At 16.2% G+C, this 24,075-nt stretch overlaps 6 protein-coding genes across 6 annotated transcripts, besides 58 other annotated features; 2 read left to right on the forward strand and 4 right to left on the reverse strand. All coding sequences in view use genetic code 6, as the record gives it.

Annotated features, from left to right (window-relative positions):
- On the reverse strand, positions 1-2,545 carry IMG5_118040 (hypothetical protein; the record flags this gene model as incomplete). Its single annotated transcript, XM_004034517.1, has 3 exons — positions 1-2,081; positions 2,174-2,431; positions 2,524-2,545. The coding sequence occupies 3 exons, from the start codon at positions 2,543-2,545 to the stop codon at positions 1-3; spliced, it is 2,361 nt and encodes a 786-aa protein (XP_004034565.1).
- Positions 439-681: a microsatellite.
- Positions 739-779: a microsatellite.
- Positions 1,109-1,406: a microsatellite.
- Positions 1,112-1,406: a microsatellite.
- Positions 1,409-1,925: a microsatellite.
- Positions 1,537-1,734: a microsatellite.
- Positions 1,952-2,057: a microsatellite.
- Positions 1,952-2,060: a microsatellite.
- Positions 2,175-2,259: a microsatellite.
- Positions 2,274-2,315: a microsatellite.
- Positions 2,414-2,893: a microsatellite.
- Positions 2,414-2,900: a microsatellite.
- Positions 2,433-2,473: a microsatellite.
- Positions 2,565-2,589: a microsatellite.
- Positions 2,610-2,774: a microsatellite.
- Positions 2,623-2,818: a microsatellite.
- Positions 2,688-2,796: a microsatellite.
- Positions 2,712-3,009: a microsatellite.
- Positions 2,757-2,822: a microsatellite.
- Positions 2,757-2,836: a microsatellite.
- Positions 2,784-2,839: a microsatellite.
- Positions 2,793-3,004: a microsatellite.
- Positions 2,815-2,935: a microsatellite.
- Positions 2,905-2,953: a microsatellite.
- Positions 2,913-2,950: a microsatellite.
- A 12-nt stretch (positions 3,010-3,021) lies between the features above and the next one.
- Positions 3,022-3,083: a microsatellite.
- Positions 3,084-3,649: 566 nt separating this feature from the next.
- Positions 3,650-3,697: a microsatellite.
- Positions 3,654-3,695: a microsatellite.
- A 240-nt stretch (positions 3,698-3,937) lies between the features above and the next one.
- Positions 3,938-3,981: a microsatellite.
- Positions 3,982-4,091: 110 nt separating this feature from the next.
- Positions 4,092-4,134: a microsatellite.
- Positions 4,133-4,189: a microsatellite.
- Positions 4,187-4,236: a microsatellite.
- A 1,080-nt stretch (positions 4,237-5,316) lies between these two features.
- IMG5_118050 (solute carrier family member 16, putative) lies at positions 5,317-6,733 on the reverse strand (the record flags this gene model as incomplete). Its single annotated transcript, XM_004034518.1, has 7 exons — positions 5,317-5,394; positions 5,906-6,026; positions 6,071-6,189; positions 6,266-6,295; positions 6,374-6,505; positions 6,557-6,624; positions 6,667-6,733. The coding sequence occupies 7 exons, from the start codon at positions 6,731-6,733 to the stop codon at positions 5,317-5,319; spliced, it is 615 nt and encodes a 204-aa protein (XP_004034566.1).
- A 2-nt stretch (positions 6,734-6,735) lies between these two features.
- Positions 6,736-6,795: a microsatellite.
- Positions 6,759-6,792: a microsatellite.
- A 238-nt stretch (positions 6,796-7,033) lies between the features above and the next one.
- Positions 7,034-7,072: a microsatellite.
- A 1,977-nt stretch (positions 7,073-9,049) lies between these two features.
- Positions 9,050-9,111: a microsatellite.
- Positions 9,073-9,111: a microsatellite.
- A 54-nt stretch (positions 9,112-9,165) lies between these two features.
- On the forward strand, positions 9,166-10,173 carry IMG5_118060 (mitochondrial carrier protein, putative; the record flags this gene model as incomplete). Its single annotated transcript, XM_004034519.1, has 2 exons — positions 9,166-9,413; positions 9,470-10,173. The coding sequence occupies 2 exons, from the start codon at positions 9,166-9,168 to the stop codon at positions 10,131-10,133; spliced, it is 912 nt and encodes a 303-aa protein (XP_004034567.1). The 3' UTR covers positions 10,134-10,173.
- Positions 9,416-9,460: a microsatellite.
- Positions 9,421-9,461: a microsatellite.
- Positions 9,432-9,468: a microsatellite.
- A 528-nt stretch (positions 10,174-10,701) lies between the features above and the next one.
- Positions 10,702-10,749: a microsatellite.
- Positions 10,750-11,899: 1,150 nt separating this feature from the next.
- Positions 11,900-11,951: a microsatellite.
- Positions 11,952-11,998: 47 nt separating this feature from the next.
- Positions 11,999-12,069: a microsatellite.
- A 239-nt stretch (positions 12,070-12,308) lies between these two features.
- Positions 12,309-12,341: a microsatellite.
- A 1,419-nt stretch (positions 12,342-13,760) lies between these two features.
- Positions 13,761-13,821: a microsatellite.
- Positions 13,763-13,814: a microsatellite.
- A 1,051-nt stretch (positions 13,822-14,872) lies between the features above and the next one.
- On the reverse strand, positions 14,873-17,643 carry IMG5_118070 (hypothetical protein; the record flags this gene model as incomplete). Its single annotated transcript, XM_004034520.1, has 6 exons — positions 14,873-15,861; positions 15,927-16,083; positions 16,127-16,282; positions 16,474-16,980; positions 17,070-17,564; positions 17,614-17,643. The coding sequence occupies 6 exons, from the start codon at positions 17,641-17,643 to the stop codon at positions 14,873-14,875; spliced, it is 2,334 nt and encodes a 777-aa protein (XP_004034568.1).
- Positions 16,315-16,386: a microsatellite.
- Positions 17,010-17,064: a microsatellite.
- Positions 17,644-19,159: 1,516 nt separating the features above from the next.
- Positions 19,160-19,528, reverse strand: IMG5_118080 (hypothetical protein; the record flags this gene model as incomplete). Its single annotated transcript, XM_004034521.1, has 1 exon — positions 19,160-19,528. The coding sequence occupies one exon, from the start codon at positions 19,526-19,528 to the stop codon at positions 19,160-19,162; it is 369 nt and encodes a 122-aa protein (XP_004034569.1).
- Positions 19,529-19,555: 27 nt separating this feature from the next.
- Positions 19,556-19,625: a microsatellite.
- Positions 19,626-22,298: 2,673 nt separating this feature from the next.
- Positions 22,299-22,346: a microsatellite.
- Positions 22,347-22,388: a microsatellite.
- Positions 22,353-22,390: a microsatellite.
- A 2-nt stretch (positions 22,391-22,392) lies between these two features.
- Positions 22,393-22,417: a microsatellite.
- A 160-nt stretch (positions 22,418-22,577) lies between these two features.
- Positions 22,578-22,646: a microsatellite.
- A 469-nt stretch (positions 22,647-23,115) lies between these two features.
- Positions 23,116-23,156: a microsatellite.
- A 118-nt stretch (positions 23,157-23,274) lies between these two features.
- IMG5_118090 (hypothetical protein) lies at positions 23,275-23,946 on the forward strand. The gene is made up of 3 exons (XM_004034522.1): positions 23,275-23,308; positions 23,359-23,475; positions 23,527-23,946. Exons 1-3 carry the CDS (start codon positions 23,306-23,308, stop codon positions 23,851-23,853), a joined length of 447 nt encoding a protein of 148 aa, XP_004034570.1. The 5' UTR covers positions 23,275-23,305; the 3' UTR covers positions 23,854-23,946.
- Positions 23,278-23,329: a microsatellite.
- Positions 23,368-23,421: a microsatellite.
- A 10-nt stretch (positions 23,947-23,956) lies between the features above and the next one.
- Positions 23,957-23,983: a microsatellite.
- The last annotated feature ends 92 nt before the right edge of the window (positions 23,984-24,075 follow it).

Here is a 24,075-nt window from a genome sequence, read left to right on the forward strand (position 1 = left end):
TCAAGCTAAATCATTAAATAAATCAGCATCTGTTTATAAACTATTATTTTCTTCTTCTCCTTTTTTCTTTTGATTTTATTTATTTTTTTCTTCTATATCTTTTTTCTTATTTTAGGTATCATCATCTTCATCTTTTTTTATTTTTTTAATTATTTTGTTTTAATAAATATCTTGATCATCTTCATTATCTTCTTCATTCTTAATTTCTTTTTTATTTCCTTTTTATTTTATTTTTTATTATTATTTGTAATCAATACTTTATCTTTCTTTATCTTTTTAATCTATATTATCTTTTTTATTTTCATTTTATTAATTATATTTTTTATTTTATTTTCTAAGGTTTTTATTACTTTCTTTTTTTTCTTTATCTTATATCTAATCCTAATCTTTTTTATTTTATTTCTATTTTATTTTATAATCATTATCTTAATCTTTATGATTTTCTTCATTTTCTTCATTTTCTTCATTATCTTCATTGCCTTCATTGTCTTCATTGTCTTCATTGTCTTCATTGTCTTCATTGTCTTTATTGCCTTTATTGCCTTTATTGTCTTCATTTTCTTTATTTTCTTCATTTTCTTCGTTTTCTTCATTTTCTTCATTTCCTTAATTTCCTTCATTTTCTTCATTTCCTTAATTTCCTTCATTTTCTTCATTTCTTACATTTCTTTCATTTCCTTCGAATTCATTTTAATCATTTTTTTAGTTATTTATTATTTTATTATTTTTTTCTTAATTTTAATTATTTTCAGTTTGTTAATTATTTTCATCTGGTTAATCAAGATTTTTTTTCTTATTTTTCTATTTATAATCTTCATTTTTTTATTAGTTTTTATTTTATTTAATATTATTATTGTTGTTTTGTTCTTCATCATCTTAATTATCTTCATTGTCTTATTTTTTTTTATCTTTATTAGTTTTTTGTTCTTTGTCATCTTTATTTTATTCTTAATTTTTTTTTTTATTGTTATTTTGTTCTTCAATATCATCATCATCATCTTCTTACTTTTTATTTTTTTATTCTTTATCAGATTTGACTATTTTTTTATTTTATTTTCCACCCTCATTTTCTTCTTTATATTATTTTTTGTTTTTTTTATTTTATTTTTCTTAATCTTAATCCTAATCCTAATCCTAATCCTAATCCTAATCTTAAAATAAATCTTAATCTTAATATTAACCTTAATCCTAAACTTAATCTTAAACCTAATCTTAATCTTAATCATAATCTTAATCTTAAACCTAATCTTAATCTTAATCTTAATCATAATCATAATATTAATCATAATCCTAATCTTAATCCTAGTTTTAATCATAATCCTAATCTTAATCCTAATCCTAATTCTAATCCTAATCCTAATCCTAATCCTAATCCTAATCCTAATCCTAATCCTAATCATAATCTTTATATTATTTTTTATTATTTTTTTATTTTGCATTTTCTTAATTTTCATTTTAAGTATTTATTTTTTTGTATTTTTTTTATTTGACATCATCTTCGTATTTATCTTCATCTTAATTTTCTTAATTTTATTGTTTTTTATTGTTTTCTTGATTTCTATTCTCTTAGTTTTCATCCTAAATATTTATTCTTTTCTATTTTTTTTATTTGATATCATCTTTGTCTTTATCTTTATCTTCATCTTAATTTTCTTAATTTTATTATTTTTTATTGTTTTCTTGATTTCTATCCTCTTAATTTTCATCTTAAATATTTATTCTTTTCTATTTTTTTTATTTGACATCATCTTCATCCTTATTTTCAAAATAATTTTCTTCTTTTTATTATTTTTTATTGTTTTTTTATTTTCCGTTTTCTTAATTTTCATCTTAAGTATTTATTTTTTTCTATTTTTTTTATTTGACATCATCTTCATCCTTATTTTCAAAATAATTTTCTTCTTTTTATTATTTTTTATTTTTTTTCTATTTTTTTTATTCTATATTATCATCATCTTTATCTTCATCATCATTTTAATCTTCATCATAATCTTCATTTTCATCTTCGTTTTCATTTTCATTTTCATTTTCATTTTCATATTAATCTTCATCTTCATCTTAATATTAATCTGAATTATCATCTTAATTTTTATATTATTTTTTATTGCTTTTTTTTTCTCCATCTTCTTAATTTTCATCTTATATTTTTATTTTTTTCTAGTTTTTTATTTACTATCATCATCATCATCATCATCATCATCATCATCATCATCATCATCATCATCATCATCATCATCATCATCATCATCATCATCATCAACTTCATCTTAATCTTTTTTTTCTTGTTTTTGTTTTTTTATATTTTTTTTTTTTTCACCATCATCCTAATTTTCATCTTATATATTTATTTTTTTCAATTTGTTTTATTCTAAATCATCATCAAATTCTAGTATATCTTCATCTTCAGCTTCAGCTTCATCTTAGTTTTCTTCTTTTTATTATTTTTTATTTTTTTTATTGTTTTTTTATTTTTCATCCTCTTAATTTTCATTTTATTTTTTATTTTTTTTCTAATTATTTTACTCTTCTTTATCATCAACTTCATATTCGTCTTTATTTTCTTCTTTTTATTATTTTTTATTATTTTTTTATTCTCTACTTTCTTAATTTTCATCTTATATATTTATTTTTTTCTATTTTTTTTATTTTTCATTATCATCTTCATCTTAATTTTCTTCTTTTTATTATTTTTTATTTTTTTTCTATTTATTTTATTCATCTTCTTAATTTTCATCTTCTTTTTTATTTATTTTCTATTTTTTTTATTCATCTTCTTTTTTATCTTTTTTTTTATTTTCTTCTTTTTGTTATTTTTTTTTATTATTATTATCTTTTTATTCATCATCCTCTTAATTTACATCTTCTTTTTTATTTTTTTTCTATTTTTTTTATTCATCTTCCTAATTTTCTTCTTTTTATTATTTTTTATTTTTTTTATTATCTTTTTATTCTTCATCCTCTTAATTTTCATCTTATAAATTTATTATTTTCTTTTTGTTTTATTTTTCTCTATCATTATCATTTTAATCTTGATTTTTCTTTTTCTTATTTTTTTACTCTTCATTATTCTTTTTCGTATTTTTATTTAAATATTTTTCTTCATTATCTTCTTCCTCTCCAGCTATTTTTTTATTTTCTTCTTTACCACCGTCTTATTTTTAATTATTTTTTTATTCAATTTCATTAGTCTCTGGAGGCTCAACACCTTTTTCCCAATCTATTTAATTTAAAATATCCTAATCAGTTTAATTTTTTTCTGTATTAAGACATTTTGTTTATTCCTTATTTAAAACATATCCATTTGTGCAATTTCCACAAGTAAATTAATTCAAGTACTAATCACAATGTAAAATATCGCCTTTTAAACAATACAAAGAATCATCAGTTAAAAAATAAGTTTCCATACAAACTAAACAAGTATTCTCTTCGTCTGAAAGGAAGCAATTTTAAACTGCATTTTTATCTATTAATTAAAGTTCAATTACTTCTTATCTTTAAAAATGATATTTTATGCTATTTTTATAATTTGATTTCATGTTTGCTATATCGTTTTGTCTTTATGATAATATTTTTATTTAAAAGGATGATTATATTAATACGAAAAATATTAGTATTATAATTGCTTTTGAGTTTTTCATTTATAAGATTATTATTTTTCTCTTATTTATTTATTTTTTCTTACTTTATTTACTTTTTTTTATTCGAATTTATCGTTTTATAATTTTTTTAATATATATATAATCTAAATTATAATAATAAATAAAAAACGAATAAAAATATTTTTTTTTATTATTAACCAAAAAAAAGAAGTAAAATATATATTTTAAATTAATTTTTCATAAGATAAAAAAACTTCTTAGTATTAAACTTATCAATATAATTTTTAAAAATATTATATTGATTAGATTTAATTTAGTAAAATTAAAATATATTTTTTTTATTTTTTCTATATTATGATTATTTTGTATATTTTATAATTATGTTATTTTTCGCTTCGAATTTATTTCAAAATTTTGCCTTTTAGGATTTTTTAAAAATATATAAATATAATAAAAATCTTTTAAAGGTTATAATAGTATGAAATTTTAAAATTATAATAAATTTTATTTCATAAAATTTGTATTTTATAAAAATATATTTATATATATATATAAATATATATATATATATATATATATATATATATATAATAATAATAATAATAATTATAATAATAATAATAATAATAATTATAATTATAGCAATAATATTAAATAATTAAATAGAAGATTTCAATATATTATAGGAAAATTATTATTTAATTTTAAATTTTTATTTTAAAAAAATAGATTTTATTTCTTATATAAATTTTTTATTTGTTTTTATTAAATATTTTTTAATATAGTAATTAAAAAAAATATATGAATAATAATGCTTTGATTGAATTATTATATGTCATTTATTAAACATCAATATTAATATATTTTATATTACATTTTTTTATGGTTTAATATCTGGGTTTTATAAATTATTTCTCTTTTGATAATATTAAAATTATTTTTAATGACAAAACTTTACTGCAAAAATAATTTAATTATATTAAAAAAATAACTATATGGACTATATTATAAAGTATATATTTATTAAATAAAAGTTTTTAATATTTCAAATAATAAACCAAATTATACAAACAAAAACAAATTTAATTTGTATTTTTTCATAAAAAAAATATGAAATTTATAAATTATTTAATTTTTGAATTTTGTTTTGATTATTTCAAAAAAATAAATATTTTAATTAATAAATTCTATTTAATTTATATAGTCCATATTATTACTTTTTTGAAATATTTAAGTTTGGGTAAAATTTAGACATTAAAAATACTTTATGAAAAATAAAAAAGAAAAATTTAATTATCAAATAATTTATATAATTATATGTATTATCATGTGCTTTAGTTAATTTATAAATCTTTATTTTTATTTTATTTTTTAGTAAAGTAAATATATACATTATATCACCTCATAAAATTTTTATTTATTAAACTATAGTATTTTAATTGATACATCAATATTTAATTAATATTAGTTATTTTTAATATTTTTTATTAATTTAACTCAATTAATCCTTTTTTTTATTGTATAATTCTATTTATTTGTTATCTATTAAAATGTTAATAAAAAATTTCTAAGAAATCTCTATATTTTTAAAATTAATAATAGTATTTATTGTAAATTCAATATATTATATAATTTAATTAAATAACTAATATATATTTTTATTTAAAATCTTTGACTCCTAAAATTTTATATCAAATATATTATAAATATATGATATTCAAAAATCATAATTATTATCAATAAATCTATTAACTTTATTTTTAATAGCCCATGCTGTTCCAGAAGCAAGTGGTGCCTAATATTTTTAAATAATAATTTATTAATTATATTGAAAACAATAATTAATACTTTAATAAAATTAACTGTAAACCCTTTATAAAAAGTTAAAATAATTCCTTCTTTTTTTATGGAATTTTTAATTAATTATTTATAATTCCTAATATATATTTTAGAATAAATATTTTCTTTATTTTTTTTACATAATATGAGTTAATTCACCAGTTCTAAGCAATAAACCTTAAGCCTATTTTTTTTTCCTTATTATTTCAAAAGGATAAGATACTTAAATAAAAAAATATAAATATAAATAGACTTTACAAACAAATAAAAGAAAAAAACTTAGCTAAGATATTGTAGCTCCAATTGATCCAAATAAGAAATCGACATACCATTTTCTAGAAAAATCTAAATAATTATTAAATGCGTATTACTTTAGATTAGTAACTATAAAAAAGCCTGACCCATGATAAAATAAAATTCCCTTTTTAAAAAAATATTAAAACATTTATTTAATTTTAATAATATACAAACATGGCTAAAGTCATTCCACTATAAAATCCAATTGTTCCTTCTGTTTTATGGATAACTTTTATTGCATCAAAAAAGTTTTTATATTAAAAGCTATCTTTTTGCATAGCTAGCCTTGTTCTTTATTTTATATTATATATTAAAATAAAAGGCATTTTATTTACCTTATTAATTCTAAAGGATAACATATTGATTAAGAAATTATTCCTGAAATAGCTCCAATAGAAAATAATAATAATTATTTTTTAATTTCATTGTCTGTTTAATATTTCAAATATACATTCTATTATTAAATGTATTATAATTTAAAAAAAAAAAAATATAAAAAAATCAATCAAAGAATTTTCTATTATTTATACATTTTTTAAATAATCAAAAGTTGAAAAGTTCTTTTTTTATTTATTATTTTTTTTTGTTAAAAAAAATTAAATTGATTTACTCATTTTTAAGAAAATTAATATTATTACAATTGATGAAAAAGGTATTATTCTTATCAAATTTGCACTGTTTCCTCTCCATAAATTTAATACTCCATGTTTTTTTACAATATACTTAGCTTCTTTCAAGGCAATAGTATATTTGAATTATATGTCTCTTGTCTAATAATTATTTTTTGTAAATTTAATTTTTTAATATTTATTATATTTTACAATAAATATATATTTTATTCTTTCAAAAGGTGCTGATATTGTTTTTCCACACATTCCTGCAATACCTCCTTTTTATGGAATATTTTAAACTATAATAAATATTATTTTACCTGAAATAAAGCTTTTAAAATATTTATAATCATCTTTATCAGTATTTTCAAAATGTTTTTTATTCATTGTTTTTTTTATTATTAAGAATATTTTTTAATATTTTATTTTATTTTAATATATATTTTTTATATCATATAAATTAAAAAATTAATTAAAATTATTAATATATAATATAATTTTAAAATATTTCTTTTTTCTATCACTTTATAAAATAATAATTTTATTATTTGTAAAAATATAACATAATTGAATATATTTTTATCTTAATTAATTATTTTAAGTCGTTTGTTATATTTTAAAATAAATTTTATAGATAAATCAAAATAACTAATAATGAATTTATATAATGTTTACATTTTTTTGATAATAATTTATTCATTTAATATAATTATTATTTTATATAATATACATATTACATAATAATATATATTTTAAAGTCTTTTAATGATTTTAATGCTAATTATATTAATTTTTTAAAAATACAAAATTATAATTAGTTTTTTAATATATTTATATATATATATATGTAAATTTAAAATTAACTTTTTATAATTAGATTATTAGTTACACGAAAAATCTTGAACATAGCCATTTTAATCCTATTTTAATTTTGAAAAAAAACATTTCTTTAAAATTTTCTTATAAAATGACTACTATAATAATGTCCTTTTTATTCTAACATATTATATATATAAAGTAAATTTATATATATTAATTGTATTTATAAAAAAAAAAATATTAATGGAAAAACTAAATTGTATATTTAATTTACTGCAATTAAAAATACTAGTCAAAAAAATATATAATTCAAATTAAATTTACATCAAAACTTTATTATTTTCATGAAAAAATTCCACTATTTTTTTTAGGTATAAAAAAATGATTTTTTTTTTATATAACCGTGATAGTGATATTTATTATATAAGGATAACTTTATATTATATTCTTCTCTTATTAAAATAATAATAAATATTATTTCCTTAGTATAATACATTAATTAGATATTATCTATAAAATAAATTCTAAAAATTAAATCATAATACTTTACATTTTTATTAATAAGATAGTCTATAGTTTGCAAATATAAAATTATATATTTTCTTTTACAGTTTTTTACTTTTTTTCTATATTTAAGTTAATATCATATTAAGCTTAATTTGCCTATAGAAAATAATTTATAAAATATTTTAGAATTATTATTAAAAAGTAACAATTTTTTCTATTATAATAATTTTTACATATGTATTATTTATTTATTTAAATTATAATTAATATAGATTATTAATTTGCACTTAGTCTTAGCATATAGTTCTTAGTTTGTTTGTCAAAATTATGTTTATTAGTTATTAATTACCCGTTTTTACAATTATATTTTAATATAGAAGAATCTTTAAATTATTTTTTTTATGATATAATGCTATATATATGATGTATTCATTTATTAAGAATCCCCAAATTATAAATGGCGTTTTAAAGACAATAAATTAATTGTACAAATACATTAAACTAATTTATTGATTTATAATTTGTATATGTTTTTAATTATAACTATTATTTTTTTATCACAATTAAAAAATTTATTAAGTTTTGAAATTTATTATAATTTTTTTTTTTTTAATAAAATAAAAATATTATAAATTAGAGAAATTAAATGGCAATTTATAAAAATTATTAAATTTTTAAAATTTAATTTATTTTTTAATAATAGGTTTATTAAATAAAGATAACCGAAATTATTGTTAAAATTAAAAATTAGCAATTAATTAAATTAAAATATTTAAATCGTCGAATTAATAGAATATTTTTTTTAGCATTAAAATTTGAAAACTATTGTAAAATTTATTATTTTGGTATTATTTTTTTATAATACAATTTGTATATTATTTTAAATTAATTTAATATAATAATATTGTAAAGATTATAATGATTTATAATAAATTATTTTTTAAAAATTTTAAATATATTTTATAATATAGGCTTTTTAGTATTTTAATATACCTTCCTTAATATTATAAAAATGACTCTAAAAACCTTAATTAAAATAATTTAAAAATTGATTAAAGAATTTTTATTATAAAATACTTAATTATAAAAAATTAACAGTAAAATGATTAAAATATTTTTTTTATTCAAATTGTTTATTTTAATATTTCATTAAAAACTTTTTTAAAAACTCGATCAATAAAAAAATGCATTGCATTATTATAAGTTTTTTTGTTTAGCCTTTTTTAATTTTGGTTGAAATTTTTTTAAAAAATTATAGAAAATATAAGAAATATTAATTTATGTTACAATTTTAATATATATACATATAATGTTATAATAATATTTATTTATTTATTTTTTTAAAAAAAAGATATTTAAAATAATCAATAATATATAAAAATAAAATAAGATAAGATAAAATAAAATAAAATAAAATATAAAATAAAATAAAATTAAAAATATATTAAATCATAAAATATTTTTAAGTATTTATATTGATAATAAAATATATAATGCAAAATTTTTAAAATGAGCATTCATACAAAAGATTTATATTAGATTTTTTATCAGGAGGAGTCGCAGGGGCAATATCAAAAACAGTAGCTGCTCCAATTGAGAGAGTAAAATTGCTAATGCAAACCGGAACAGAAAATTTGAAATTGACTCGCCCATATAAAAGCATAGCAGAATGTTTTACTAGATGTATAAAAGAAGAAGGAGTACTATCATTATGGAGAGGTAATAGTGTAAATGTAATAAGGTAAATTAAATAAATAAGAAAAAAAAAATTAATTAAAAAAAAAAAAATTAAAAAAGATATTTCCCAACACAGGCATTAAATTTTTCATTTAAAGAAAAATTTAATTCCATATTTAATCCTTTTGATCCAAAAAAATAAAAAAGTCTATTTTTTTGGGGTTCAATATTATCTGGAGGGTTAGCTGGTTGTGCAACCATATGCTTTGTCTACCCTTTAGACTTTACAAGAACTAGATTAAGTGTAGACCTTGGGAGGTAAAAAAGTGATCGTTAGTTTACAGGAATAATTGATTGTATGAAAAAAGTTTACAAAACAGATGGCATAAGAGGAACTTATTAAGGATTCGGAATGTGCCTTTTCGGTATTTTTGTTTATAGAGGACTTTATTTTGGAACATATGATTCTGGTAAATAAATGCTTCTTCCTTTAGATAAGAAAGATAATTTAATATGGAAGTTCTTTTTTGCACAGTCAGTTGTTATTTTTAGTGAAACTGTTTCGTATCCAACTGATACAGTCAAAAGAAAAATGATGATGTAAAGTGCAAGAGGAGGATAAGTATTATATAAAAACTCGATCGACTGCTGTATTTAAATGTATTAAAAATTCGGAGTTAAATCTTTTTACATTGGAAACATGTCTAATATTATTAGAAGTTTTGGATCATCATTGTGCTTAGTTCTTTATGATGAAATTAGAGAATATTCACTTAAGTATTGATTTCTTTTTTTATTTTTTTTTGGGATTTGCTAGTATTTTATATATATTTATGTGTATAATGTTTGGTTTATTAAATTTATTTAATTAAAATTAATTTTTTATACGTGTATATATGTTTTATTAATTATTTCTATTTTATTTAAAAATTATATACTATTTAAATATTTTTATAATAAATAAAATTATTTTTTTAAAATTATCAAAAACAATTTTTCAAGCGAGAGTTAAGGGAAAAAAAATGTAATAAAACTACGATAATAACTACAAACACAGTAATGTTGAATATTTAAAAAAAGATTATCTTTAGTAAATTAAACAAATATCATTAAAAATTTAAATTTATAACGAAGGTAAGAGTATAATTATCACTAAGATGATTAAAAGAAAAGAAAAGAAGATATATTAAGGGAGAAATAAAAAGAATATGAAGAATAAGAATAAAATATGAAAAACTATAATGATTATTTGCTTAAAGAAAAAGAATATAAGTATAACTAAAAGAAAGAATATTCTGATGTGTACAAATTATAAATCGAAAAGATTTAATAAGAAAAAATTAAAAATGTAATTTTAAAATACTATTTATTTATTTTTAAAATATATTTATATTTTTTTTTTTTTTTTAGAAATAATTATAAATAGAAGAGGATAGAATGAGAGTATAAAAATACTAAGAAGAAATGCTATAATAAGAATAGAAAAAGATCTAATTAAAATAACAATAGAAATAGGAACTTAAAGACTATTATTAAGCTAAAAACTTAACAAACTAAAATTAGTAAAATTAATAGTATAGAAACGAATTTCAAGAATAGAATAATATATAATATGTACCTTAAAAAATAAACTAAGAAGTAAAAAATTTAAAATATGTATTTTTATTATATTTTATATACTAAAAAAATAAGAATTTTTATAAATAATACTACGAATAATTTGAGAAAAAACGAGATTTATATTCGAAAAATTTTGTTTCTTATGATGAAGAAAAATGGAGAAAGGCAGATGCTGTATCTTAATAATAACCTTCTAGCTAAGTAAATTAGGAAAATACAGCCTAATAATAGTATGAAAGATAAATAGTAAATAAAATATAAACTACTTTATATCTATTATTAATTTTTGTTTTTTTAATTAGAAATAAAGAAATTATAATGAGTATCTTAAATAATAAATAATTGATAATTAAATGAAAAAAAAACTAGATAAGTAAGACTAAAACTTTTAATAATAAGCTTAATAAGAAAACTATATTGCTTAAAATTATAGTTAAAATAATAAAAAATCATAAGACGATATTTTCGATATTATGGGAAATAAACGTTAATTTGTTAATGCTATCTAACCTACAATTTCTATTAATTCTTAAAATAAAAGAGAAGAATAATTAAAGTATAGATAACTATTAGATGCTTAGAAAGAAAACAAAAGATAATAGTAAATTAATGAAGAAAATTAGGTATTATTTTTTATTTTATGATCTTAAAACATTTATATTTTTTTAAATTAAGAATAAAATTTTCATGTAAAAAATTTATACCAATAATAATCAATTACATAATGTAATTTCTAATCCTATGAATAAAAACCAAAAAGCTTCTTAATATCAAAATTATGAACAAAATAATGAAAATAATTATTATTAACCTAAAAATAATTAATAAAGAATTGAATATTCTTAAATTGCAAACTAAAATATACTAAACAAAAATTATTGAGAAAATGAAAATAAATTTTATATAATAATTATATTAAAAAATATTAATAATAATACAGAATTAATAAAAAAAATATATAAAATTAGATATAAGAAATAATTTATAACTTCTTAAAAATAATTTTTAACAAAAAATATTCTGTCTATATATAAAAATAATAATTTTATTTATTTATTTTATAATAAAATATTTTAATTTTTTTTTTTTTTAAAAAAATAATAAATAAATATATTAAATTTGATATTAATTTCATTTTATATAAATTTTATATCAAATAATTCTTTTTTAAATTAAAATATAAAAATGAAAAAAGATAATTCTGTTTTTCGTCCGTTTTTAATATAAAATAAAACTGGATAAAAAGTATAAAAAGAAGATAATATTAGTGATACATTTGATCCAATAATAAAAAGGAAAGTAGATTTTAATCAATAAGCATTTGCATTTTTAATAGTATTTAAAATAAAATAATTAAAATAATAAATTAAAAATATTAGTTCGCTCTTCCTTATGAAAGTCTGAAAATTAGTTATTATATATACTATTATTATGATATTTGTATAAGTTATTCAATAATAATGGTTTATTATTTAAGTTCAAATATAATCTGGTTAGTATTTAATATTTATAGTTTTGCATCAATAAAATCAAGAAGACCTCCAAAAACAAAAAAAGTTTTCATAATAGTAATAATTGGATTAGTTTTAAGGATTATAACATATATTTTATTATTTTACTTATTGAGCTATTAAAAAAACTACTATATAAATTAAAGTAATTAAGAAAATTGTTATTGTAAAACAATCTATAAACACAATATGTTTTTACTTTAGGGAATTATTGAAACTTTGTTGCTTATATTGATAACTATTTTTATGAAGTAAATTTTTGAATATGTAAAAAGTATATTTCTAATTATTTTTTTAAATAGTTTATTTTATTTTATTTTTTATTATTAAGTTTGGCATAGTTAAACTAAATAAATGTGCTTTCTAATGTGTTTATTGGGAGACGAAGAATGAATAAAGAAATTCATATGTATATGCTTTTTTAAAAATAAACTTTTTGAATTATTAATGTATAATTAATATATATGTTTTTATTAAGTATTAAGTTAATATAATATATAAATTTAAATTAATATTTTAAAAAATAGAGAAACTTTTTAATTTTATAATATATTATTCAAATTTAATAAACTTTATAAAAATGATTTATTGCTAAATAAATACTTTTTATATTAAAACATTTATATATAAAATTAAAACTAAATTTATCAATTTTATTATTTATTTTTTAATTTATATTATTTTAATTAAATATTTAATAATTAATTAAAGTATGTTTTTATTAAAAAATAATTATTTTCCTTGAAAAATATAAATAATTTATATTTTAAAAATAACATATATAAGCGTCCAACATTACATAGTTAATATATAAAATCAATGTTTAAGAATATTATTTATCTATAGATTCTACAAATATTTATTTAATTATTTTTTAAATAATCATATTAAAATACAAACCAAAAAGTTTAATAATGCAAATAATTATTAATAGACTCTATTATTAAGAAATTATCTTTTTTTTTTTATTAAAGTTTATATGTATATCATATTTTATAATAAAAATATTTTTAGAGTCAAAAAGCATAAAATAAGGTATAATTGATTTTTGGATATGCATATTTTAATACAATAAACAATTTAAGTATTAAATTAAAAAAAGTTATAGTCGACCAATGTTTAATTAATCGAATTATTTGAGAATAATTAAGGGACATATTTTTATTTTTGTTTGATTATAATTATAATTTTTTATATCTACTTAATATTTTATTAAAAATTTATAATATTAATAGACTTTTTAATAAAATAGAAGATATTATTAGTTTAAATAAAAAAGCTATTTATATTATTTAATTTATTTACTTTTTTATCATTATTTTATTATTTATTTTAATATTTTTCCTTCTTGCATTTTTTTTTTTTTTTAAATTTAATCTTTAAAAACCAAAAAAATACAAGTAAATATGCTTTTTTTATTGATTTAGTTATTTATAAAAATAAAATAAAAAAGCATAAAAACATCTAATATTAGTTTATCATGTTTATAGTTATTATATAAATTTTAAATATTATTTACTCAAAATCTAGGATTTTATAATGAAATATACTTAATTAAAATTTAATTATTTAATATTTTGATAGTTATTATTGTTCTAAAGTTACTATTATTACGGTTAGTTGCAAAAAATATTGATTCTTTCATTAAATGTTTTCATTTGAAAACGAAATAAAGAAAATAATATTAATAATTTTATTTTAAATATAAAAAAAACATAAAAAATATAGTATATTAATAAAATAATATCTAGATTATTATTATTGAGAAGAGAATAATTATCGTAAAAAAAAAGCTAATTGATTTATTTAAGAAAATCTTTAATCATAGAAGCTAATAAAAAAGCATTAATATTTATTTATTTTTCTTTTTGGGGAAAAAAAAAAAAAGATAGAAAATATAGATAATTTAAATTATATATATTATTTAATTTTTTATATTTAAATTTAACAAAAACTAAATATGTTTTCATTTACTATATTCTATAGATTAATTTAATTTTTTAATTTTAAAAATACAATATTTTCCTGACCAAAGTATAATAACTTTAACAATAACCGACAAAAGCTTAATAATAATAATTTAAATATTAATATTTTATGCATCTAAAAATAAACTATATAATAAATTAAGTGAGTAACTTATTACAGACAAAAAGTTAAATATAAAATATGCTTTTGCAACTCCATATGCTTAACTAGTAGTCTATAAAAAAATAAAGATATAAATAAAGAAAATAAATTATAAAAATAATTAACTAAAAACAAAGCTAAAAAAGGCGTTATTATATATACAAAAGGAAAGGGAAAAAAGAAGAAGAATACTTCCTATTTATTATATCCGTTTTTAAAAGCATAATAAAGATTACTAAAATAAAAAGTTTAAATTTGAATATCAATAATAATTAGCGAAGTTAATAAAAAAGTAAAAGCTCTTTAGGATATTTAGAACTACAATGAGATAAACAAACAAATCTTAAATATCCAGTAAAAATATTTAAACGAAAAATTAATTAATTTATTTTGGATATTTTTTTTTCTGGTCCTTATTTTTCGAGGTTTTAATTATTTTCGTAATCATCTTCATTTTCTTAATTTTTGTTATTTATATCTATATCTTGGTACATATTATCATAAATATAATTTTCTCTTTTTTTTGTTTTAATAAAATTAATAATAAAACTATATTTTACATGTACTCTTCTACTGTTTATTAAATAGAAATATCAGGTTCTTTGCTTAATTTGTTTTCATAAATTTTCGTACAATCTCCTGAACTAGATTTAGATTTATTATTTATAGAAAAATTTCTTAATTATTCTTATTCATTATTTATTTCTAATTAAGTCTATAAGGCTTATTGTATTTTTAAAGGATTTTCGTTTTCACTAAATAAATATAAAGATAATTTAATATCTGTTTTTTTTTAATAGAGCTTAATTTCCTATATTTATTTTATTTTTTCTTTTAATTTTTCCTCTTCCCATGTACTTTCAAATAAGGTAATTTTCTATTCGAAATTTTTTAACTTTTCAATTTTTAAAGGAATTTCAATAATTAAAAAATAAACTTTTAAACCAAATTTATAAAATAGTTTTTCGTTAATTTTATTTATATATTCTATCATCTATGTAAATCGTGCTATTAATTATTCAATAGGGCAATTAAAATCTAATTAATTTGTATATTTGTTTAATTTTGCTATAAACAATTCGAATTATTTCCCATTTTAACGATGATAATTATAATTATCGCAAAAAACATCGATATTACAATTGTCTTAAGTTTTTATTTAACTTCGGCTAATACAAGCGTAAAATAGACTTTACAAAAAATGATCTCTTATGTTAATGTAATATGGTTTTAAGTAATTTCCTTCTCCACCTTTTTTTAAATTAATATTTTAAATTGATGTTTTGTTTGTTTGTTTGTTTTTTTTTTTTTTTTACTAAAATGAATTATTGTTGGTAAAATTATGTTAAAGTATTTTTAATTTATTTTTTGGTAATTAAATATATCTAAAAAACATAATGAATAATCATCACTTTTACTTATCTTCATTATTATATATTTTTATTCTTATTCTGTTAATCCTATTATAAATCTCTATATTTTTTATTTTTTTTCAAATATAATAAAAATTATATACAGGAAATTGCTCATTATCAATGAACTTTTTAATTTTTTTATAGGTTTTTTTTTGTATAAGAAGTAAGAAAAACCAATATAAAGGATAATATATATATTAAAGAATTTTAATAATAATTATATCAAATTTTTTCCATTTTAAAATCTTGTTTACTTTCTATATGTTTATAAAAATAAAATGTATTATTTTATATATAAATATATAAATATATAAAAATATAATATAAATATATATATATATATTAATATATATATATATATTTATTTTTAATAAAAATGAGATGATTTATTTAGTCGATATTTTGTTTATAAGAAATTTTTTTACAAATAAAATATTATAAAATATACTTAAGCAAAATCTTTAAATTCCTTATTATCAAAAATGAATTCTGTATTTTCAGGAATTTAAGTTTACATACACCAAAAACTATTTACATTGTTGTTACCATAAATTTAAAATCTATATTTATGATAAAGAAGATCTTTGTATTAGAAATTAGAACTGTTTCTACATTCTTTAGAAAATTATTAGTCATCAAAATCATATTTAACATATTGTATGGGAATACTATCAATTTTTTTAGGCTACATTCTTAAAAATCTTCTAGAAACATAACCTAAACAAATAACAAAAAGATAAAAAATAATATATAATATCCCTTTGAAACTAATGATGTTTAGAACGTAATATTTAGCAGGATCACAATCAAAATCATTGCAAATTTAATAGCAACCCTAAAAACTTTCAAATATGTTTTATTTATGATTTAACTTAGCAGCTGATATAGGAAATATATTAGTTACATTTTTACAATTTCCTTATAAAAAATTTTTATATTAACCTATATTACATTTCTATAAATATTAATAATATTAAAAATAAAATATATATATATATATATATATATATATATATATATATATATATATATATTTATAATTACCTAACAACCTCCTTTATTGTTTGCTTAATATCCTGATGGACATATTTGAGGTATAAAAATTCCATCATCAGCTGAAACTAGTTTTTTAATTTCCTCATCTTACATATACATGTTATTGAAATTTCTAATTCCTTTTTAATATATAATTTCTCCTACAAAATATTCTTATTATATTTCTTAATTATCCCAACTTTAGCTTTACATATGAATCACGCCTCCTGAACCTTCTCCATTATTTCCATTTTCATCAGAATCTCCTCCTTATGTAGAAATTATTCCTTTTCCTTTAATAAAATTAGCTTTTAAAAAAATATATCCTCCAGAACCTCCACTTCCTTCTAGATTTTCATTTTAAAATTTTTATCCATTAGCCAATAAAGAACCATCTAATTAAATTTCATCTATACCATTTAAAATTATGATTCCACCACCTGCTCCTAAATCTTCGAATTTCCTAAATTTTTCAACATAACCATTATATGCACCTCCACTTCCCTAATTTATTATTTTATATAAATATTATTTAATGATAATAAAAAAAAACTTCATAATAAAACTCTTAATCTATAGGCATATTATCAAAAATAAAATTTTAATTTTTATAATATGTCACACATTCTAAAACTTTATTTTTAAAATCATTTTTATCTTAAAATAATCCTTTAGGTATCCCTACACCTCCATAACCTACATAACGAGCTCCATGTACCCCACAATCTTCTGGCGTATTTTAAAAAAAACCTTTTCCAATTCCATATTAAGCCGGACAACCTCTTCCGGAAGTTTAAACGATAGATTATTATTAAATAAGTATTTTTTATGAAAAAAATCCTACTTTAGAAGTAGTAATTATTGTTTCGGAAGAAATTGAGATTTATTTTAGTGAATATGAAAGGAATGTATATTCGTAATTTAGATAGTTTTCAAGAATTTCTAAAGGTTTTTTATTTTCTTATTTACAAATTTCTGAAAGAGAAAGAATTCGGGAATCATTTGTAATTATTTGTGGTGTTTTTTATTAAAAAAAAGAGTATTTTTTTTCCAAACAACGAACGAAATTAACATTTATTTCCGAATTTCGGATTTATATGTTTTCTTGTGCGTAAAAGGCTAAATAACCTGTTATTATTTGACTTTTGGAATTTATTTATATGCTTTTTTCTGTATTAAATATCATGTAACCTAAATAAGAATCTAAATGTTCAAGCTTGACCTATTTTATATTTATATTTTAGACTGCCTATATATATAGATATTATTAATTTTCATATTCTATATTTTTTATGTTTTCTGAATTTTTAGTCCCGAATGTTATTTTATTTTCTATATTTATTTCGCCATATGATTAAATTTATAAGGAATAACAATCAAAAATCATATCAGATAATTTTAAGTTAGTTACTAATAATATGTTTGTGGTTTATGAACATTAAATAGTACTGTTTATTATTGATAGTTGTTTACATTTTTCCGTGTTTTAAGTTTTTTGTAATTAAAGAAGGGTTATACTTTAATTCTCAATTTAACACTGTTAAAAAGTTTTGGGGATGATTAAAATAATATATAGAAAATTTAGAATTTGCATTATTTAATTTGGGATATATTTTTGGTCTTTTTAGAAAATAAAAATATGATATTTTTTTTGTTTTGTTTATAATAAAATATGACTGTAGGATCTAATTTAATAAAATATTTCTTAACAAAAATAAATTAAAATTATAATTAATACAATATATTTTAAAAGTTAAAAAAGAAAAAGTCTATACTATATATATATATATATATATAATATTTTAAAAAAAAAATATAAATATGTATATATAATAGTGTTATAAATGTATATTTTACATAATATTATTAAAAATATTTAACCACTTTATTAAAATATTCTTAATATTTAAAGATGAACTTATAAAAATACTTCTATTCTCATTTTATTAGCTTGCAATTATTTATGCATTTAACCAATAAAAATCATATATATAAAATTTTAAAGATTTTTAAAAAAAATTTTTTTTTTTTTTTTTTTCTTATTCTTTAAAAATTTATTTTGATAAAATATTTTTATAAGTTCTACATGCAGATCAACCTCATCCACCACCACCACATCTAAATGTACTAGCTTCTGATTATCTTACTCTACCAAAAGGTCTTTTAGGTTTAAAATCATCACTTCCATCATTTTAATTGCTCATAGAATTTCCAGAACCATCAAATTCAGGTCTATTTGGCCTATTTGGTCTTTAATATAGTCTTTTTGGACACCAGTAGGTTATACTAAAATACTTCTTCCATCTATTAGATAAATAATTTAATTCTTCTCGTGTATATGTATCTGATTATCTTCCGAAATCAAAGAAAATGGTTATTCCTAAGTATAAAGCATCTATTATGCCAACTAGAAAATCTATTATAAATGCAAAAAATTTCAGAACGCCTGTTCTTTTTGGAGCAAGCATTTCAATTGTTATTTTTTTTTAATTTCTGTATAAAATTATTTTTAATTAAATTTAGTATTATGAAATTTTTAATTAAGATATATATAAAAATATTTTTTACTTTTTTCTTTATTCTTTTTTTACATATATTATAAAAAAATTATATATTTTTTTGTTTCTTATAAATTATATAATAATTTCTGAAAATATATAATAAGTATTAATTGCTCATATATTTTTTTTTATTTTTAATTGTTATTAAGTATTAATAAACGTAATTAAAAAAAAAGGAAAGGGGGCATTAATTCATTTTACTTTTGTTTTTTTTTTTATATTATAGAATTTAGAAACATAAAATAATAAAGAAATATTTAAAAAAACTAATATAAAAATATAATAAGAAAAATGGAAATTTTGATTTATTTTAAATAATGTAATTTTTAATATACAGATTTTTAGATAAAAGTATATTTTTATTCTCTAAAAAAATAAATAAACAATTTTAATTTTTTTTTTATTTTTTTTGTTTGGAAAAAATGGTTTATTTTTAATTCTCTTTGAGCTTCTTATTTCTTCTTAACTTTTTTTTAGATTTGGTTATAAATTTAAATCGTTTTTTTAATAAATAAAAAGACTATATATAAGAAAGCATAAATAAAAATATCTTTTAATTTTAAATTCATTATCAAATTAAAGAAATACTAGTAGAAATATTTCTAAATAAATAAATAAAATTATATATACCATTATCTGAAACATTATCTATATATAGTTTATCAATAATTCTTAAATAATTGACCTGAAAAATGCCTTCAATAAATTATTTAAGGTATAGTATGTTATAAATCTAATAATACAATCTTCTAGAGAATTTTATTATAGAAATGAATATTATATATATATTTATTTTTTATTTAAATGTTATTCTGTTATTTCTAATATATTGTTAAGATAGCATTTTATATTTTTTGTTATTTCTAAATATATAAAAAATTAGTTTTATATATTAATAAATTTATATTATTTGAAAAAAAATACATATTGAATCAATTTAGTTATAAAAGTATGTAAATGTCTAAAATATTATTTTATACATAATTTAACTTATCCTTCTCCATACTTTTCTATAGTTTCTTTTTTTATTCAGACCTTGAAGTATACCATAGTGCCTTTGATTTAACCTCCAAATGCTTATAAATAAATAAATGATAGCTTTCGAATTCAAATTTTTATTTAAAGTAATGCAGTAAATACTATCTATATTAAAATCATACTCTTTTATTTTAAGGATTTTGCTGCATTCCTCGACTCTTCTAATTTAAAATAAATAAATAAAAAATTATCATTATTTTATTATTTCAAAAAGAGTAAAGATGATTAAACATATGTTAAAAATATTAATTAATTTTGAATTTTGTTATTATGAAAAAAAAAAAAAAATGATTATTTTTTTATTAATATTTTATCTTCATTCATTACTTGAAAATAAAAATAAAAAAAAGTTTAATTATTTAAACAAATTTAATTTTTTTATAACAAAAACTTGATAATATCTATTTATATATTCATGTGTTTTTTTTTTTTAATAGATATTCCTTTTTTTATAAAGTATTTTTTGAAAATTATATAAAAATATATAATATATTTAATATAAATAAAATAAGACAATATAATATATAACCTTTTTAAGACTAAATAAATTAATATAAAAATAATCAAAAAAAAAAAAGAAAATTATAATATACTTATCATTTATATTTAAAATAAATAGAAAAAAATAAAAAAATTCCAGATACAAACATTAATTAACATTTGTATAAAAGTTAGAATCTAGAAAATACTTAATTCCGGATTGTCAAATAAATTTGATATGTAAAATATAAAATAATATTTATCTGAAAAATCAAATCTATATCCAGTAATTTTACGTGGAGATATAAAAGGATATTTTTCGATCTTTTAGAATTATTCAGGAAAATTAAAAAATTCCTAAAATAAATTACATATTTATATGAGATTATGTAGACAGATTATATAAAGAAACAATAAAATATTTATTATACTTTAAATTAAAATACCTTTATTTTAAATTTTTATTAAGTGGAAATCATGAATCAAAATAAATATGAAATAGGTATTTTATGAGAAAGTATAAAAAATATATGAAATACAAAATCTTGGAACTTTTTTTTTAAAAGAATTTAATTATTTACAATTTGGGGGGGGGGGAGGCGCTATTGTTGATAAAAAAATAATTTTTTCATATGGAAAAATTTCTTCTGATATTAAAGTTATTAAATAAATTAAAAATATTAAAAAAATATTAGAAATTCTTTTAAAATAACATTTTACTAATTTATTATAGTCTGATCTAAAAAAAAATTGTTATCATAAATATTTTTATTTTTTTTATTTTAAATATAAAAAAAAGTTAAAATCTGGGCTTAGGATAGTACAGAAGAAGAAAAAAATTTTTAAGATTGAATTAAATAAAACTATAATAAATAAATAATTTTTATATAGTTTGTAAAGCTCAATTAATTGTATATAATAATCTTAATATTTGAAAATCTAGATTTTTTTTTAATTTATATTTATTAAAGATAAAATATTATAATATAATGAATAAATATAATTAATACAATCAAATAATAAGCTAAATGAATGAATGTAAAAAAATTAATTTATTTTTATGGAAGCAGAAAATTCCAAAAATATAAAAATATACAAAAAAAATATTTATCTAATTAAAAAAAATTTTTTAAATATTTAAAAATAATTAAATATTTACTATTATTATTATAATTATTATTATTATTATTATTATTATTATTATTATATTTTTTTTTTTAATTTATTTTTTAATATTATTTTTTAAATTATAATATATATATATTTATATATATATTTTGTATAATTATAGGCTATTATTCATCTTATTTTATATAATAATTTTATTTTAAATTAATTTCCGTTTTTTTTATAACTAGAATTTTTTAAAAATAGATTTTATATATATATTATTATAGTTAATAATATTCTTATTTTAAACAACAATAATTAAATATAAATACTCTTTTTTTTAAAATTTTTGAGTTATATATTTTTTTTGAATTTTATGAGTTTATACTATTTTTTTATTAATATATATATATATTTTATCAATAATTATTCTCTTAATGCATATATTTTAATTAAGTTGTTATGTCTATCATATTCTTTTTTTTTATTTATTTATTTTTATATTATATTTTATTATACTTAAAAATATAAGTTTTAAAGAAAAATTAATAAATATATATAGAAGTTTGAAAAAACTATATTGTTATGAATTTGAAACAGCTTTGAATAATTTTTTTAAAAAAATTAATTATAATCCTTAAAAATATTTAAATTTATAAATTTATATGCAATTTAATTTTATTTTTTTCTATGTAAAATTTGTAATTAAAAATATCTTTACTATTTTTTATTTGATTTTGTATTTATTTTATTTTAAAAAACTATTTCCATTTTTTTTTTTTTTTTGATAAAAAAAATAATGCTTTATAACTCAAAAAAAATAATTATTTATTTGCCTTTAAAAAAATAATTTCATTTTTTTTAAAAAAAAATAATTATTAAATTAAAAAAGAATTTTTAATATTAATCTATTTAAAAAAAAAAATATCCAATCAAATTAAAGATTATTTTAAATTAAGAATAAATATTTTAATAAAAAAAAAGAAAAATTAAAAATAAAGTTAAATATAATAAATAATTATAATATTTTAAAAAATAAAAAAGAAAAAAAAAAAAATGGTAAAAAAAAAAAATATTAAATATTAATTTCATATTTTTAAATAAAAAAGGCAACTGGTAAAGGAGGAAAAGGAGGAAAAGGTGGAAAAGGAGGAAAAGGTGGAAAAGTAGGATCTGGAAAGAGTAAGAAAAATCCTTAATCAAGATCTTTCAAGGCTGGATTATAGGTATTTAAAAAAAATAAGAAGCATATTAATAATTTAAATAATAAAAAAAAGTTCCCAGTAGGAAGAATTCATAGATTTTTAAAAAGCAGAGTAAGCTCAAAGAATAGAGTTGGTGCAACCTCTGCTGTATATACAGCTGCTATATTAGAATATTTGACTGCTGAAGTATTAGAATTGGCAGGAAACGCTTCAAAAGATTTCAAAGTGAGAAGAATATCACCAAGACATTTATTATTAGCAATAAGAGGAGATGAAGAATTAGATATTTTGATTAAAGCTACTATTGCAGGAGGTGGTGTTATTCCTCATATCCATAAGGCTTTACTTGGAAAATCCACAACTAAAAATAGATCTAAACCAAACGAATAATAAAATTGATTTTAAATTAAAAAATTAATATTTATAATATTCGTTTATTTATTTTTATATTTATTATTTTTTTGGTTTTTTCTTATTAATATTGTGTTTATTATTTATGTATTATATATATATATATATATATATATATTTTAAAGATATATGATATTATTTTATTTTAAATAAAATAATTATTTATTAAAACAAAATAATCAAAAGAGGAAAAACACTTAAAAGAATAAA

This window comes from Ichthyophthirius multifiliis (genome assembly GCF_000220395.1).
Source record: "Ichthyophthirius multifiliis unplaced genomic scaffold scaff_1120509250953, whole genome shotgun sequence".
NCBI classification, from domain to species: Eukaryota; Ciliophora; class Oligohymenophorea; order Hymenostomatida; genus Ichthyophthirius; species Ichthyophthirius multifiliis.